We start from the raw sequence: 17922 nt of genomic DNA on the forward strand, positions 1-17922 counted from the left end.
TTGGACACTATTCAGTCTATCAGTACCAAATTTGGCAAGATGGTGTATGATGACAAGGCCCCAAAAAACATACATAGCATCTTGACCTTGCTTCAAGGTCAAGGTCGCAGGGGCCATAAATGTTGCCTAAAAAAACAGCTATTGTTCACATTTTCCCCATTTTCTCTGAAGTTTTTGAGATTCAATACCTCACCTATATATGATATATAGGGCAAAGTAAGCCCCATCTTTTGATACCAGTTTGGTTTACCTTGCTTCAAGGTCAAGGTCACAGGAGCTCTTCAAAGTTGGATTGTATACATATTTTGAAGTGACCTTGACCCTGAACTATGGAAGATAACTGTTTCAAACTTAAAAATTATGTGGGGCACATGTTATGCTTTCATCATGAGACACATTTGGTCACATATGATCAAGGTCAAGGTCACTTTGACCCTTATGAAATGTGACCAAAATAAGGTAGTGAACCACTAAAAGTGACCATATCTCATGGTAGAAAGAGCCAATAAGCACCATTGTACTTCCTATGTCTTGAATTAACAGCTTTGTGTTGCATGACCTTGGATGACCTTGACCTTGGGTCAAGGTCACATGTATTTTGGTAGGAAAAATGTGTAAAGCATGTGAGTCGTATGGGCTTTGCCCTTCTTGTTTGTTTTGTTATGAGAAGGGCTGTTGTTTTTGTGAATGTAAATAGAGAATACTACATGGCTTGCTGTGTCGTACCAGATTTACACCAGTTTTTTTTTTAAATATTGAACTGCGAGCGTAAGCGAGCTGTTCACTATTTGAAAAAGCAACTTGTGTAAATCTGGTACGACACAGCAAGGCATGTAGTATTCTGTTTATCCTACATACTGTACTTTACGTGTATTTTACTGAAAATGTCCTGCAGTCGAGGCAGCTAAATTGAAGACGCTTGTTTTTGGAACCTCGATCTCTTCTAAAGTCCCGCAGTGGGGCACTGCGGTTATGAAATTAAAGGCCCCTCCTGTTTTTGGAACTGCAGGAGCTTTTTAGTTTGCTGTTAGGTAGATTTTTGGTTCCTCTTTCCTGTCATGCTCTCTTTTTCTTCATGAATTCTTTTCTTTTTTCTGCCTTCTTGCTCATTCACCTGTATTTTTTCCAAAAATCTCTTCTCTTGCCGCTTGTCTCGCGATTCATGTATAGTTTAATCTGTTAGTGTTCTGATGTAAGTCCAGCAGTAGATAGGTTAAGCCTATTTTAACATACTGGAAACTGGTAATCTTCCAGTAGGTATTAATTTAGTTTTACTAAAGCCTGCTGGGACACAAGTAATGGGTTAGTGCATTTGTAAACAGGAATCGCTTGACAAGTGGCCCCCTTCATCCCCCCCTTCCTCGTCCTGATATGGCTCTGCGTAGTCGGCTGGACGTTAAGCAACAAATAAACAAACAAACAAACAAACTCTTCTAAAGCCTCGTGCAATCTATTACGTCAAAGCAAAGAAACGTCACTCTGAAAGTGTGGGTTGACGTGTTCTAAAATTTCATCGAGGGTAATTAGCGAGCCCAATTTTTGTTATCTATAATGATGTTTGTCTCGGTGACTTTGGCATCATAAGCAGTGGAAAAACAGGTCCCTGCCAGACTTGCTTGACATGACCTCATTTACATGATATACACACGTGTGATTTGAACGATTATTATCTCACGAGTGTCTCTCGTGTCTCTCTCACGTATGTAGGATAAAGGAAAAATATACAATGAGTTCAACACAAAACAGAAGAGGAGAACAACATAAAAGAAGCAAAACTGAAAACTGAAAAAGACTTAATCCGCAACAGATCCTTTTTAAGATCTTGTGAGAGTGGGGGAGGTGGAGGTTGGTGGAAAGGGGGGGTATGATGAGAGGTGGAGAGGAAGGAAGGAATCATTAGGAAAGTTTCTCTGGAGAAAAAACTGATGTCAAGAGGTAACTGAAAATTTTGACTAAAAGATTCTGAGGTGACAATTCATTTGAGAGGTGAAGGGTATGTGTTCTGTGGTTGTGTTATGGCAGTGATAGCCTTACCAATAGAATTGGCAAATACAGTAGAACCCGCTTTTAAGGCCCCCCGCCCCCGCCCCCGCCCCCCCCCCCCCACCCCCCCCAATTTAACACTCCTTCTCTTTTGAAGACCCTGTTTTCTCAGATTGTTTGGGTCATAACCTCTGTAAATTTACCCCATTAAGACTTCCTCCCTTGTAAGACTTGAATTTTGTGTGTGGAGGTATTAACAAGGAGGTTCCATTGTATCTATTTTCAGGCATGATATTTTTCCCCAGTAGGTGGATTTTCAGGCATTTTTCTAGCTCCATTGATCATTCTTGATATCCTCAGGTCGTGCAAGGTTAGGGGAGGAGGGGTGAGGGGGTTTGAATGTCGTTTTAACAATTTTCTGGCGTTGTAACAAATTCATGATCTCATTGCTGATTCTGTTATTGCACATTGTTGGTCAGCTGTAGTGGAGGTGGAAGTGAATGCTTGCTGTTGGGAGATTTGAGGCCGAGAGATGAGAGGTATGCGTTGTGTTTCAGAACCTGCCCGAGGACCAGGAGTGTCACTCGTTCAACACCAGCTGCTTCACGCAGTTCCGCATCCTCTTCAAACGCACCTTCATGTCCATCATGCGCGACGCTGTGAGTCTTTGCTGTTTGATTTTTAAACTGGCTGTTAAAAATTGATGGATAGATGAAGACCTGAAAAGTAGTTTTGTGGTGTGAATACCGTTTCGAGTCTTTGTATACTTTATATGTAGACAAAGAAAATATCATGGCAGCCTGAGTATGTTTTCAGACTTTGACACAATTGATCTCTTGCCTCTCGTTGAACATTTCTCTCAAATTGTATAAAGTAAATAATTAGTTGAAGACAAGCTAATCAGCATTGTGTTTTGGAATATTTGGGAAACTGAGTAGATTGTTAACAGACACACACTAAAAACAGCATTGTCTTCTTCATGTCGATCGCCTGTACACTCAAGAGTCCAGCTCTGGATATAAAGCTGCTTATCTTATATATAGTCTCCACAGGTCCATGCAGCTTAAAAACTGCACAATAAAGACAGCGTTGTAAGTAGATATATATTTGTTGTCCAGACTCTGACCCGCCTGCGTCTGATCTCCCACCTGACGGTGGGCATCCTGATCGGCCTGCTCTACCTGGGCATCGGCAACGAGGCGTCCAAGGCCTTCAACAACGCCGGCTGTCTCTTCTTCTGCATGCTCTTCCTCATGTTCACCGCCATGATGCCCACCGTGCTCACCTGTGAGTCTTGCTGGCTGGTCCTGTTGCTGATGTGTGCATACCCCCCGCGGGTTAGGGGGAAGAATTGACCAGATGCTCCCCAGCATGTCGTAAGAGGCGACTAACGGATTCTGTTTCTCCTTTTACCCTTGTTAAGTGTTTCTTGTATAGAATATAGTCAATGTTTGTAAAGATTTTAGTCAAGCAGTATGTAAGAAATGTTAAGTCCTTTGTACTGGAAACTTGCATTCTCCCAGTAAGGTAATATATTGTACTACGTTGCAAGCCCCTGGAGCAATTTTTTGATTAGTGCTTTTGTGAACAAGAAACAATTAACAAGTGGCTCTCTCCCATCTCCCCCCCTTTCCCCGTCGCGATATTACCTTCGTGGTTGAAAACGACGTTAAACACCAAATAAAGAAAGATGATGTGTGCATTCCTGCCATTGGTTCATTCTCTTGGGAAACAAACATATGAATACACACACCTACACACACACACACACACACACACACACACACACACACACACACACACACACACACACACACACACACACACTAACACACACACTAACCAACAAATAGAAAAACATCTAACACAAATATTTTACAAATATCAACAAAACAAACCCATTTGGCTCTGGACTGACAAGTCAAGGGAGGCAATTAGGCATTGGCTGAAATTGTCTCCCTTCCACTGTACCAGTTCAGTTGAATTTTATAATGGATGAATAGTATTATTTGAGTTCAGTCTTCTAAAATAACCCAATAGAAAGGGGAGGGGGTAAAGAATCAATCGACACCTAAAATTGAAATGAAGAAAAAGAGAATAAAAGTATCAATGACTAAAGTAAGGGAACCAACAACCACCCTAGCAGCACTGTGCTCCTACCACTGCCTCATCTCACGGTCTCACTCAGGCATAGTCTGGGATCATTATTCACAGTTCTCAAACATGCTTATGTATGCTGTGTTGACAATTATGCCTCACTGTGTTTCAGTTCCCATGGAGATGGCGGTGTTTGTACGAGAACATCTCAACTACTGGTACAGTCTCAAGGCTTACTACATGGCCAAGACCATGGCAGACATGCCATTCCAGGTACACTTCAGTCTTCGTAAACCCTCTTTAAAATCCTACAACCCCACCCACCCCAACTTGTTTGGATGAAAGATGAAGTTTAGTGTGTATATTCAAGTTCATTCCGTGCTTGTAAAATGTCCCATGTCTTACTTAGTATGTACTTTAAAAAAATCAGCCCAGAGGAAGTTGAGCTTGCATGCTTTACAACAAGAACTATATTAAATTCATTTCATGGTTGTAAAATGTCCCATGTCTTAGTACATAATTTGAAACCTCAGCCCTGAATTTGTTACAGAAAGGCTAACTTTTTTCCCAAAGGTGCTTCTTGCTTAGAGGTGTTCTATATAATGGAAGAAGGACATGTCTGAACTAATAAGGGAACCGAAGCCTTATTGATATCATATTGTTCCTTTAGATTCTGTTCTGTTATTGTGTCACTACTGTCTGATAATTACGCCATGTATCTATAAGGAAAATAATTCGTCTCTTGCTTCCTCTTCCATTTTGGCATGGCAACCAATACATCACGCAAGTTAACTGAAAGTCTGTTGTTATATTTTGTGTGACTGTGCACTTTAAGAACGTAACCAGGGATGAGATTCTTCCGCCAATTGGCGGAATTCCGCCCAAAAGTTCGTTCCCAGGACCATTTTTCTAAATCCGTTGAGAAAAAATGGGGGGGGGGGGGGGGGGTAGAGTAGTTGTTGTGGTTCCATTGGATTTGATCTGTAAAGTCCTACCTGCAACCCTAAAGTCGCTTTTCCAGATCAAATCTCCGATAAAATAATGACAACATAACCTCCGTGTCGAAGGAAGTGGACCTTCAGCACTTCGACCCGAATATGAACTTTCCGTTTGGGACTAAGTTTCCCTTTCACCGAGTGTCTTCATTCCGAAAATTCATAAACGGGCTGATTCAGCTGTCGGCTTTAGCCTGCTTAACATAAAGGATGGCGTCGTTGAGAACATTGACGGAAAGCGAACATGTTTTGGCGTCGGAGATCGACCAGGGTGTGAAAAATAAGTGGGTTTCGAAATGGCAGGAAGAAATCGTCACGTCTGAACTACGCGGGATAAAACTGTCGCTCCGACTTGGAGATTCTATTAAAAAGTTGACTGTTCCGGGAAAGGCTAGATGCACGTGGTGTAATTTTGTCACTTTGTCACTTGTTGTCATTTGTTTCTACACACGTGTATGTGAAGTTGTACTTGTAATTGTACGATTTTAAATTTGAGAGATGTGCATGAATTAATTATAGTGTACTGGCTTTTGTCTTCAGAGCTGCAATTGTGGCCGCAGTTTACTTCCCTCTAAACTATTAGTACTTCTTCAGCTAACATATGGCACTCAAGCAATTTATTTAGGTCCAGTTCTTTTATCAATACCTTACAAGCACCATTGGTCATTGTGGAAGTAAATTGTGCTGTCTCTAAAATTTGTGAAAATTCCTGAGCTAAAGTTACTTAAATTTTGCACATATGACTGACAAAATGTTGTATGCTTCTACTGCTCGGACTCATTTCCAAGTCTTTTTTTATGGTGAAAGTGTCAAAAAATCTTCAGCTTCAGGGGGCGTTGCCCCTGGACCCCAAATAATTTCCTCCCAAAACACTTTTAGGGAATCTCATCTCTGCGTAACAGTTTCCTAGGGACCAGAGCGATAGATATGTCAGGCTGGGAGTGCTACTCAGCATGGTAGATTCAATGATCTTGGAAGATAAGGTTTTTATTTCTCTTTGCCCTGAGTAATACTGTATTCATGCTATCTTAATTCTATTGTTTTGTCTCTTAACAGATTATATTCCCGCTGGTGTACGGCAGTATAGTGTACTGGATGACGTCACAGCCGACAGACTTTTTACGATTCGTCATGTTCCTCACCCTAGCCACGCAGACATCGCTGGTTGCACAGAGTCTGGGACTGTTGATCGGTGCCGCCACCTCGCTTCAGGTTAGACAGTTGTACTTCTTAACAGAGATATATATTATTATATGAAGTCTTATATCGCGCGCGTATCTCCAGACTCGGACTCAAGGTGCAGGGATCTATTTATGCCGTGTGAGATGGAATTTTTTACACAATACATCACGCATTCACATCGACCAGCAGATCGCAGCCATTTCGGCGCATATCCTACTTTTCACGGCCTATTATTCCAAGTCACACGGGTATTTTGGTGGACATTTTTTATCTATGCCTATACAATTTTGCCAGGAAAGACCCTTTTGTCAATCGTGGAATCTTTAACGTGCACACCCCAATGTAGTGTACACGAATATAGGATAAGACTGTCCTTCCACTGGCGCACCTACACAAATGAACAGCCTTGCTGCTTTCTGTGAATAGTGGTTTTACTTGCTGAATTTATTTTGTCGCATGTCAGTCTGCATAATTAATTCTGCACACACTCCCCAAAAAAATAATTAAAAAAATTGCAAGCTGTACAGGAAGCAGGCAGGCTGATGGCTGTTTGAGTGTTGGTGTGTGTCCAAGTGGAAGAAGGTTCTAATTGTGTGACTGACAATCATTCAGTGACCCCCCGCTGGTTAGGAGGAGTCCCATATTGGTTGGGACGAGAAAGAATTTACCCGATGCTCCCCAGCTTGTCGTAAGAGGCGACTAACGGATTCTGTTTCTCCTTTTACCCTTGTTACGTGTTTCTTGTATAGAATATAGTCAATTTTTGTAAAGATTTTAGTCAAGCAGTATGTAAGAAATGTTAAGTCCTTTGTACTGGAAACTTGCATTCTCCCAGTAAGGTCATATATTGTACTACGTTGCAAGCCCCTGGAGCAAATTTTTGATTAGTGCTTTTGTAAACAAGAAACAATTGACAAGTGGCTCTATCCCATCTCCCCCCTTCCCCCATCGCGATATAACCTTCGTGGTTGAAAACGACGTTAAACATCAAATAAAGAAAAGAAAGGAATCATTCAGTGGTTAGGTCCATTAGACATCTAGTCAAACCTACTTACAGCATTCTGTGACTGACAATCATTCAGTGGTTAGGGCCATTAGACTTCTAGTGAAACCTGCTTACAGCATTCTGTGACTGACAATCATTCAGTGGTTAGGTCCATTAGACATCTAGTCAAACCTGCTTACAGCATTCTGTGACTGACAATCATTCAGTGGTTAGGGCCATTAGACTTCTAGTGAAACCTGCTTACAGCATTCTGTGACTGACAATTATTCAGTGGTTAGGGCCATTAGACTTCTAGTGAAACCTGCTTACAGCATTCTGTGACTGACAATCATTCAGTGGTTAGGGCCATTAGACTTCTAGTGAAACCTGCTTACAGCATTCTGTGACTGACAATCATTCAGTGGTTAGGGCCATTAGACTTCTAGTGAAACCTGCTTACAGCATTCTGTGACTGACAATCATTCAGTGGTTAGGGCCATTAGACTTCTAGTGAAACCTGCTTACAGCATTCTGTGACTGACAATCATTCAGTGGTTAGGGCCATTAGACTTCTAGTGAAACCTGCTTACAGCATTCTGTGACTGACAATTATTCAGTGGTTAGGGCCATTAGACTTCTAGTGAAACCTGCTTACAGCATTCTGTGACTGACAATCATTCAGTGGTTAGGGCCATTAGACTTCTAGTGAAACCTGCTTACAGCATTCTATCTGTGACTGACAATCATTCAGTGGTTAGGGCCATTAGACTTCTAGTGAAACCTGCTTACAGCATTCTGTGACTGACAATCATTCAGTGGTTAGGGCCATTAGACTTCTAGTGAAACCTGCTTACAGCATTCTGTGACTGACAATCATTCAGTGGTTAGGGCCATTAGACTTCTAGTGAAACCTGCTTACAGCATTCTGTGACTGACAATCATTCAGTGGTTAGGGCCATTAGACTTCTAGTGAAACCTGCTCACAGCATTCTGTGACTGACAATTATTCAGTGGTTAGGGCCATTAGACTTCTAGTGAAACCTGCTTACAGCATATTATAAAGAAAAAGAAAAAGAATTTATTTTGTTTTGCACTTACCTGTATGTAAAAAAAATTACAAAAAAGAGGGAAAGGTTATTCTACATTTACCTGTATGTAAAAAGTAAAATGACATAAAAGGAAGTGTTATTCTACGTTGACATGTGTACCTGACAGGTGGCGGTGTTCCTGGGACCAGTGACGGCCATCCCCATCCTGTTGTTCAGCGGTTTCTTCGTCACCTTCGGCACCATTCCCCCCTACCTGCAGTGGCTGTCCTACCTCTCCTACATCAGGTGAGACCTCCACAACATGCTGAACTTGAGTTCTCTGAAGCTTGTATGCCCTTGGCACGCTTTATGCAACATTTTCTTGCTAGTTTGAGCTGAAGGAGATTAAGGGACGTTCACTGTACTATAATCAAAACACTAATGAGCTGATTTCACAAAAATGCGCTATTACTGTGATTAGGAATTACGTGAATGTGAACAGTAGTAAGTAAACACACTGCAGAGGTGAGATGCTCTATCGTTTTACTTTCACGGCAGGAAAAGAATTGCTTTTGTTGTTGCACAGTTAAGGTACCTCTTCTGTGTGACGCCATTATTCTGAATGAAATTCTGAGCTGTGTCACTTTTATGGCAGTTTTAGGCATTTTTATTTGTGTAAAGTCTTTTCCCTCCAGCCCTAACTATCCTGGAACTCAAGCTTAGAGTGTAAACAAATCTTAACCTTTGTTTCACATGCATTGTTCCCCTGAATATCACTTTTTGTGTGTGTCTGTGTCTGTGTATGCTGGACAACATTTAGGCAACTTTTTATTTCAAAAACCCTGGGGTTACATGAATCTGGTAAACCCAACCCTACTTGACGTTGAACAGGTACTCCTTCGAGGGCGTCCTCCAGGCCATCTACGGCCGTGACCGCGGGGAGCTGGAGTGCAGTGAGAAGCAGTGCATCTTCACGCAGGCTTCCGACGTGCTGGAGGAGCTTGACGTGCAGCACGCCGAGTTCTACCTCGACTTCATCATCCTCTGCATCTTCTTCGTCATCCTCCGCATCGGCTGCTACCTCGTCCTGCGCTGGAGGGTCAAGTCCCAGCGCTAAAGGCTGATCGTCGTCGTTGCCCTGGCTTCTTCTACTTGTTCAGCGTTGAATGCTGGTTATTGCCGTGGCGACTGGACGCTTGAGGCCGTCGTGTTGGTGTGGAGATTGGGTTGTTCTTGCTGTGGTAGCCGAGGAAAGTTGAGTTGTTGCCGTGGTGATGTGAAAATATTGGGTCGTTGCCGTGATGAAGGGTAAATCAGGTCATCGCTGTGATGAAGAAACAATGGACTGCTACTTTGGGGAAGAGACTGGATTTGCGGAAGTTGAATTGCGCTTCTGTGGAAAAGACACTGTAACCATGGTGATATTGCAGTGGACTCAGCTCTGTACTTAGAGGATGGACATGGTAGCTCAGGAGATTGTGACAATCGTTGTTTCCATGATGATGCTCCGAAAGTGAAAAGAGACGATTTACAATTTTTATTTTTTTTTCCAAAGTTTGTGGCAGTGAAACATTGTGCCATTTTTTTTTGCTTTTTGTGTGGTGAAGAAGGAAGGTGGAACTGAAAGGACTTTGAGTTTGATGTTTGTCGAGGGGTAAAGTGTGGGTGGTAAACGTGTGGATAGCTCAGAGCTCAGGGAAGAGAGTGAGGCTTGGAATTACAACGATAATTGGTGTCAGTTGTCTTGTGTTTATTTATGTCTGTGTAAGACTGTAAAGGCCCCAGGTGTAAAATGCAGAGCTCAATTGAGATCGGTTTTACAGGAAACTTGTCACTCATTTGAGAAAACAGTCGGTTACATTATGTACATTTGCAGACCTGCTCTTTTTTGCAGTCCATAATCTCGATTTTGTTCACAATCTGCAACACCCCCCCCCCCCCCCCCCCCCCCGATGTGAAAAAGTTATTTGTAATGTGTGATTTGTTGACCTAGAATTATCCTGAGAAGATGAAATATGTGTCAACGAGTGACGCCCAAGAGCCGTTCAGAGCAAGGGCATTGCTGGAATATCTCTGGGCAAGATAAATGTGATATCAGCTTGCAGTGGACCAGGATTTTGACTGACAATGAATACTGTTGAGACCCCTTCCTGCCCATGTAACCTGTTATGTACGCTACAAGAGATGTGACTCACACAGAATGAGAGCTCCCCCCGTGGGTTAAGGGGAAGAATTTACCCGATGCTCCCCAGCATGTCGTAAGAGGCGACTAACGGATTCTGTTTCTCCTTTTACCCTTGTTAAGTGTTTCTTGTATAGAATATAGTCAATGTTTGTAAAGATTTTAGTCAAGCAGTATGTAAGAAATGTTAAGTCCTTTGTACTGGAAACTTGCATTCTCCCAGTAAGGTAATATATTGTACTACGTTGCAAGCCCCTGGAGCAAATTTTTGATTAGTGCTTTTGTGAACAAGAAACAATTGACAAGTGGCTCTATCCCATCTCCCCCCTTTCCCCGTCGCGATATAACCTTGAACGGTTGAAAACGACGTTAAACACCAAATAAAGAAAGAAAGAAAGAAAGTGATGAGATTAATGGAGCAAGAAGATTTCCACACTACACGGGAAGCAGCAGGCTGTTGACTCATGCTATATGTCTCAGTGGAAGGATGCTCTTGTCTTGGGTCAACGCCTGGACAGAGCTGTGGTGATGTACAAGACGGTCTATACACGGGAAACAAGGTACAGTGGTGCCTGTGATGAAAGGACACCCTTGGGACCAGGCCAAAGTGTCCCTTCATTGCAGGTGTCCTCTCACGACAGGTGTATTTTGGTACAGTTTACAAAGGGAAAGTGTCCTCTCACGGGAGGTGCTCTCTCTTCAAAAGGACGTGGTGTCGCAGGTACCAATCTCTCGAAGGAATAATTTTCAATTAATGATGTAAATGTTTAGAACTATTACATGACTGTCACAAAAGTGGTGAGATGAAAACAAAAATGTTGTCACATACATGTCGCATGTTGAAGGAAAGAAGAGTTTCCAATCTACCTGTTTGAAGGTTTGACACATTTTTAGATTTCTTGTGAGATTTGAAGATCTGTAAATATTTGTGCCCATCTTTTCTTCCCTTTTTCCAACCTTCTTTTCCTTGCTGTTAGGCCCCAAAAAAAAATAGGTCTGTTTACGGTAACCCGACCGACCCTAGTTTTTTCGCGCGACCCTAGACTTTTTTTTGGCATTTGGGAAAAAAAACAAAAAATCTTGTTTTTTTTGCAAAATAACGTAAAAATATGGTTTTTTGGAAAAAAAAAAAAAAAAAAAAAAAAAAACAATCCCGACCTACCGACCCTATTTTTTGGGCCTATGTTACCGTAAACAGACCTATTTTTTTTTTGGCCTTATGTTATTGTTGAGGGTGAATAATAATGACAAAACATATGGTACAAGGGATCTTGTGTCGCTATTTTTGTTTTGTTTAAGAGTGTTACTGGCTTGTTCTGTCCATTTAAACTGAGGAAACTAGTTTAAAAAGTGGACATTAGAACTTCATCATGGCATTAATGTCAATAGTTTGTGTTGAAAAGAAAAAACTGTTACACTTTGAAGAACATTTTTCACCTCGCTCTATCCCATCTCCCCCCTTTCCCCTATCCCATCTCCCCCCTTTCCCCGTCGCGATATAACCTTGAATGGTTGAAAACGACGTTAAACACGAAAGAAAGAAACATTTTTCACCTCTGCTTCTGCAGCTATTCAAAATCTTGTGCACTTTATAAGAACATTTGTTTCACATTTAAATGTTCGCATGTTTTTATGAATATTTTAATGTTTGTTGTTAATGTTATTGAAAAACAAAACTTGACCTTGTGTATTTTCTGTATACGAGAGACTGAAGATAGGTAAAAGTTACGCACAACGCTGATTTTCCTCTTGAGAAAGTTGAGTTCTCTTTGTAAATGAACTTAGGGTCATATTTTATGCTACCCCCCGCGGGTTAGGGGGAAGAATTTACCCGATGCTCCCCAGCATGTCGTAAGAGGCGACTAACGGATTCTGTTTCTCCTTTTACCCTTGTTAAGTGTTTCTTGTATAGAATATGGTCAGTTTTTGTAAAGATTTTGGTCAAGCAGTATGTAAGAAATGTTGGGTCCTTTGTACTGGAAACTTGCATTCTCCCAGTAGGGTAATATATTGTACTACGTTCCAGGCCCCTGGAGGAAATTTTTGATTAGTGCTTTTGTGAACAAGAAACAATTGACAAGTGGCTCTATCCCATCTCCCCCTTTTCTCCGTCGCGATATAACCTTCGTGGTTGAAAACGATGTTAAACACCAAATAAAGAAAGAAAGAAAGATATTTTATGCTTATTTTGGGAGATTGTTTAGCAAAACGAGTACTTTATATATTATTAATAATAATAATAATAATGCAAACTTTTATAGCGCTATTCTAGAAAAATGTCTACTCTTAGCGCTTTACAATACATACATCGACCAAGCGTCTTATTCTGTTTATTGTGTGAAACAGGCAGAATTCTGTCTTCTTTTTTGTTTTGCTAAGTGAGAAAAAGATTCCTGCTTATTTTACGAGGCCAACAAGAAAAGCTAGTTTGACATCTTATCAACAATGTATTGAAGGATAGCTGGATTCTTGTTTTGATGGATTTTCACTGTTCAAGTCCTTGTATATTTATGAATACTTCACTTGATATTATGGTTTACTCAGCATGTGACCGTTTGGAGAGAGAGAAAGAGAGATTGCATTTATCTGCCTGGAAAATCACTCAATTTTTGTCTGAATAAATGGCACAGAACTTATAGTTGGTTAGGACACGGTTCACTTAGTCACAAAAACTTATGATCCAGAAAAAAAGAAGAAGAAAAAAACTGAGAAAAAACAACCACCCAGGACACTTTTTTAGCAGGCCTTGGCCTCGCAAAGATTGAGAAAAAACAAAGAAAACGAGAAACAACACAGACAAATATTTGCATCATGTTAGAAACTAATAATAAATCATACCATTTTCAATACAAAAACAAGAAAGGTACATGTATGTTGTTGGAATGTCTGCTGTATGATAAAACAAAGTTTAATTTATGACAAAACAAAGTTTAATATGACAAAACAAAGTTTATTTTATGACAAAACAAGCGTTACATTCACTGATATTTGATGATGATTTTGGATTTCATACATTTTTGAGTTTTGTGTAATTTAGAATAGGAGAAAGACTTGTGAGTCAGGAGCGTAACTCCAGGAAATCAAGGTTTTTGCTCCTATGTTTTTCTCCATTCTGATGCAGCCAAAGTCCCACAAACAGTTCACTCTTCCATTGGATGTACTCTGTGTTGGTGTTGACCTTATATATTTTTCTTCAGAAATGTAAATTGCACATGTTTGTTGTATGAGTTTTGTGTTTAGTGGCCAAAGATATCCTGCTCCTGCCCCTGCCCCCCCCCCCCCCCCCCCCAAATAAAAAGAAGCGAAAAGGGGAAAAAAAAGGGAGAGGTCGAAGGAGGAAAGAAGGAAGTTTTGACACCTAGTAAGTGCACAGTGTATGTGTGTATGTGTGTGTGTGTGTGCGCGCATGTGTTTGTGTGTTGACGCTGATGGGGTCTATGTCGACCAAAAGAGTGGGATTCTCTGTAGGTCGAGTTCCTGTAGGTGGATTCCCTGTATACCTAAGACTTTAAAATTGGCAATCTAGTATACAGGGAATCCCACAGGGTGCAGTTTTTCAATAAAACTTGCAAACCATACTCGAATTTCTAAGAAATATCAAAAAAAGATCGAAAAACATCAAATTCTAACGATGTCGCTAAGCATCACGTGACTTTCATTGATATTAGCAAAACGCTACAGGAACTACACCCTGTGGTATTCCCTGTATACAAGATTGCCAATTTTAAAGTCTTAGGTATACAGAGAATCCACCTACAGGAACTCGACCTACAGTGAATTCCATTCTTTTGGTCGACATAGACCCCAACAGCAATAGTGAACTGTTCCCAACCAGCCCAGGCAATTGCAAGCTTGTGATAGAGACTACATTTTGCTATTGTTTGCCTAGTTAGGCCAAAACAAAAATAGGTCTGTTTACGGTAACATAGGCCAAAAAAATAGGGTCGGTAGGTCGTGATTTTTTTTTTTTTTTCCCAAAAAACCATATTTTTATGTTATTTTAAGATTTTTTTTTTTTTTTTTTTTCCAAATGCCCCAAAAAAGTCTAGGGTCGCGCAAAAAAAATAGGGTCGGTCGGGTTACCGTAAACAGACTATTTTTTTTTTTTTTTGGCCTTAGCTTAAGTAATTGTCTTTAACATATGTGTACTTGTATGTGAAGATTCGTTTGAAACAAATGTGTAAATATTTATCTATATTGCTATTTCATATGTTACGTGGATTTCCATTGGTCAATTGGGCAAAACTGAGCTCATTGTAAAAGTGATATCGACGACATTTCCGTCGATATCAGTTTTGATATCGACGACCTCTTTATTGCTTCCCCACTTCAAAAACAAAAACACCTGAATTTAAAAACAAACAAATATATATGAAAATGTAATGATCCCAAAATTTAGTTGAGCAAGTGACTAAAGACTTTTTGAAAGAAAAGACATTTTTAAATACTGAAAAGTACAAGAAAAGAGTGAACAAAAAGAAATAATAATCAGAGGGAGGGATATGGAACAGCCAAAACTGAGACAAATACTTTTGTAATTTCTTTACAGTAAATACAAAATGTCCAGAGAATTAGCAATATATCTAACATTGACTGACTGTGTGATGATATCTTCTGCTATTGGTCTGTTTCGACAGTGATATCAAAATCTCGACCTCCTGTCTCGATTTTGATATCACTGTCTCAACAGACCATAGCAGAAGATATCATCACACAGTCCGTCAATATTGGGTACTGTTTAATATTAGATTGAAAGCCTCTCTTATACACCTGTTGTATTTTTTTTAACTCATCTCTTTTTTTGAGTTGGCTTGTATTTTTTTCTTCCCGTTTTTGTGATCATCATTATGAATAATAATGACTATTCTGATAGCTTCTTTAGCTTCCTTATTTCCTTTGCCTGTCGCTACTGATTAAGGTTGAAGTGTGTCGGATATCTGCTGGGATAGTGTGCATTGATAACTGATCTATGGTTATACTGATAGGCTGTGCCATTTTTGCATCTTATTTTTTGAACATTTGTTGATATACATGCATTTATGTTGTGTGATGACCATGTAATTCTGTACATACCTTCTTCCTACTTTCAAAAGACAGATTAAAAATAGAAAATTTGGTTTGGGATGTGGACTTTTGTGTGTATGTTGGGCTATGTATCAGTGTGTGTGTGTTTGTGTGTGTGTGTACGTGTGAGCAAAACAGTAAATTTTGTTCAGCTATCCCGCCTCGCGATGATGTTGTTGCATCATGAAAGGTGTAGGTGTTATTCCGTTCAAGAGTAGAAGAAGACATGTTTTGATGCCGTTTTCAGCGGGTCATGTAAAGATGAACACCATATTTCAGAAACTGCACTACGCATTGCCTTCAACGTTGTAGGGTAGTGTGGTTTAGTGGCGTTTGATAAATGAATGAATCAAAACACTGCCAGTCTGCACAGAGAGCCTGTTGATTTTTGGTATGTGTCCAAATGAATGTACCAGGCTATGTAACAACAAAAATAGATCTGAGATGGTGAACTGATTTATTAGCATAGGAAGGACTGTGCCTTTAAAAGCCATTCCAAGTTACGCCCGGGTAGTGTTCACAGACAGCGATTCTAGCTGCACCACACGTTCTTCCTTTTCTACTTCCTATTCTCTGTTAGCAGTCAATCACTTTTTAGCATTAACTACATTCTAGATTTAATTTTCATAAAAATCCAACGGGTTTCCTGTGCTAGACGTTTGCGCCCCTGACAGCTCTGGAACATTGTGAGGATAAAGATTCCGGTCTGGTGCCATTGTTAACATTCATTTTATCTCAACAAAGCTGAAAGGTATCACACGAGAGAGGCGATTTCTTCTTCGCTGGGGGTAGTCAGTGCCTAGTATTGCACTTCTACTTAATTATTTATCATAGTTAGACTATCTTTTAACTATCCATTGAGCATTGTTTCAAAAAATCACTGTAGGTGCGTCTCTAGGTCCAATTCGCCAGGTAACGTTTCATAAAAGTTTGGTTTGGGGTGACAAGCTTTTCAGAAACAATTTCATTCGCCACACAGTTACTCAGTTTTACTATGAAAGTCTTGCATGTGAAAACATAAGGGACAAAAAAACACAAAAAGTCTTCAGGCATTTTTAAACTTTTCAGGCAACGTGAGAAACATAGCTGACCACAGTTCGAACCCCGGCCGGGTCATACCTAAGACTTTAAAATTGGCAATCTAGTGGCTGCTCCGCCTGGCGTCTGGCATTATGGGGTTAGTGCTAGGACTGGTTGGTCCGGTGTCAGAATAATGTGACTGTGTGAGACATGAAGCCTGTGCTGCGACTTCTGTCTTGTGTGTGGCGCACGTTATATGTCAAAGCAGCACCGCCCTGATATGGCCCTTCGTGGTCGGCTGGGCGTTAAGCAAACAAACAAAACAAAAATGCTGACCACATTAAAAAAAATCTGCAATATAAGACTGCAAAGAGTGAAAATTTGTTACGTAGTGCTTGCCCCTGTCGGTCGATCTTTCCCTACAGGCGGAAGGTATCGTTCACCGGACCACTAGATCTACTTTCATATAAAGACTAGTCTATGAAAGTAGTGGTCCAGTGAACGATACCTTCCGCCTGTGCCGTGACCAGCTTTTATTTTGTGTGTTGGGCAGGATGAACTGCAGCAGTAAACAGCCCTCCTAGAAAGAGGGTCACCAGGGGGGGGGGGGGGGGGGGGTGGTGTCCGTGCACGCCGGACCTCTGTGCACGCTGCACGCTACGAGAATTTCCCCATTCCCATGCACGTTACGTCCGAAAAGCCCATTCCCGGTGGTAAAGCATCGCCCCCCTCTAGAAATAGCCCTCCAGTTGTGGCTCGAGTTTCATGATTTTCTTTCATCCCCTTTCTGTCTTACTTAGCAACTTACTGTGGGACAACTAACGCCCGCCCGGTAATGTTGAACTCTAATCGATACCGCATAATTTGGTCGTTGGCGAATGTGAAAATTTCTCCTGCCCGTGTCTGTACGCAGCTACACTATCTCTGGTGTACGCGAGCAAGGCACTTTGTATGTCGGCCACAGGCAACTTTGGGACAGAAAAGTACTTCTACATAGGAGAGCACTGGGCCTTAGAGTTGATTTTCGGTCTAAGAGAAACAACTCGCGTAATTCCGAAATCTAGTAACACTGTAAGAGTTGTTTCCCATTCAAAATGTTTGGCCTTTTCCGGAATGATTGATGACGTATTGTTCGGCTATTTTCGGACAGAAAAGAGTTATCACCCTTTGCTAATTCATTCTCGTTTTTCCCGAAGATGACGTATGAGGAATGCCCTGATTCGGGTGTTTTCGTACAAGGTGAGAGTGACTTCCCTTAGCTGATTAATTCTCGGTTTTTACGAACATGAAGTAAGAGCGACATTTTCGTAGAAGCCAGAGTTATTTCCCTTGACTAATTATTTGTCGATTTTCCGAATTGTGGCGGGAAGTCAGCGTGATCAATTT

At 40.9% G+C, this 17922-nt stretch overlaps 1 protein-coding gene across 6 annotated transcripts in view; it reads left to right on the plus strand.

Moving 5' to 3' along the window:
* Nucleotides 1-17922, plus strand: part of LOC138972668 (ATP-binding cassette sub-family G member 1-like) — a 91139-nt gene that overhangs the window by 35005 nt on the left and 38212 nt on the right. For all 6 annotated transcript variants that reach the window (XM_070345320.1, XM_070345324.1, XM_070345325.1 and 3 more), the window contains 6 exons: nucleotides 2541-2642; nucleotides 3102-3270; nucleotides 4253-4353; nucleotides 6132-6287; nucleotides 8458-8576; nucleotides 9162-13315. In XM_070345320.1, coding sequence (XP_070201421.1) covers nucleotides 2541-2642; nucleotides 3102-3270; nucleotides 4253-4353; nucleotides 6132-6287; nucleotides 8458-8576; nucleotides 9162-9387 — 873 coding nt within the window. In that variant the 3' untranslated portion in view covers nucleotides 9388-13315. The remainder of the gene's footprint in view (nucleotides 1-2540; nucleotides 2643-3101; nucleotides 3271-4252; nucleotides 4354-6131; nucleotides 6288-8457; nucleotides 8577-9161; nucleotides 13316-17922) is intronic.

Source organism: Littorina saxatilis, linkage group LG8 (assembly GCF_037325665.1).
Source record: "Littorina saxatilis isolate snail1 linkage group LG8, US_GU_Lsax_2.0, whole genome shotgun sequence".
In the NCBI taxonomy this organism is placed as follows: domain Eukaryota; kingdom Metazoa; phylum Mollusca; class Gastropoda; order Littorinimorpha; family Littorinidae; genus Littorina; species Littorina saxatilis.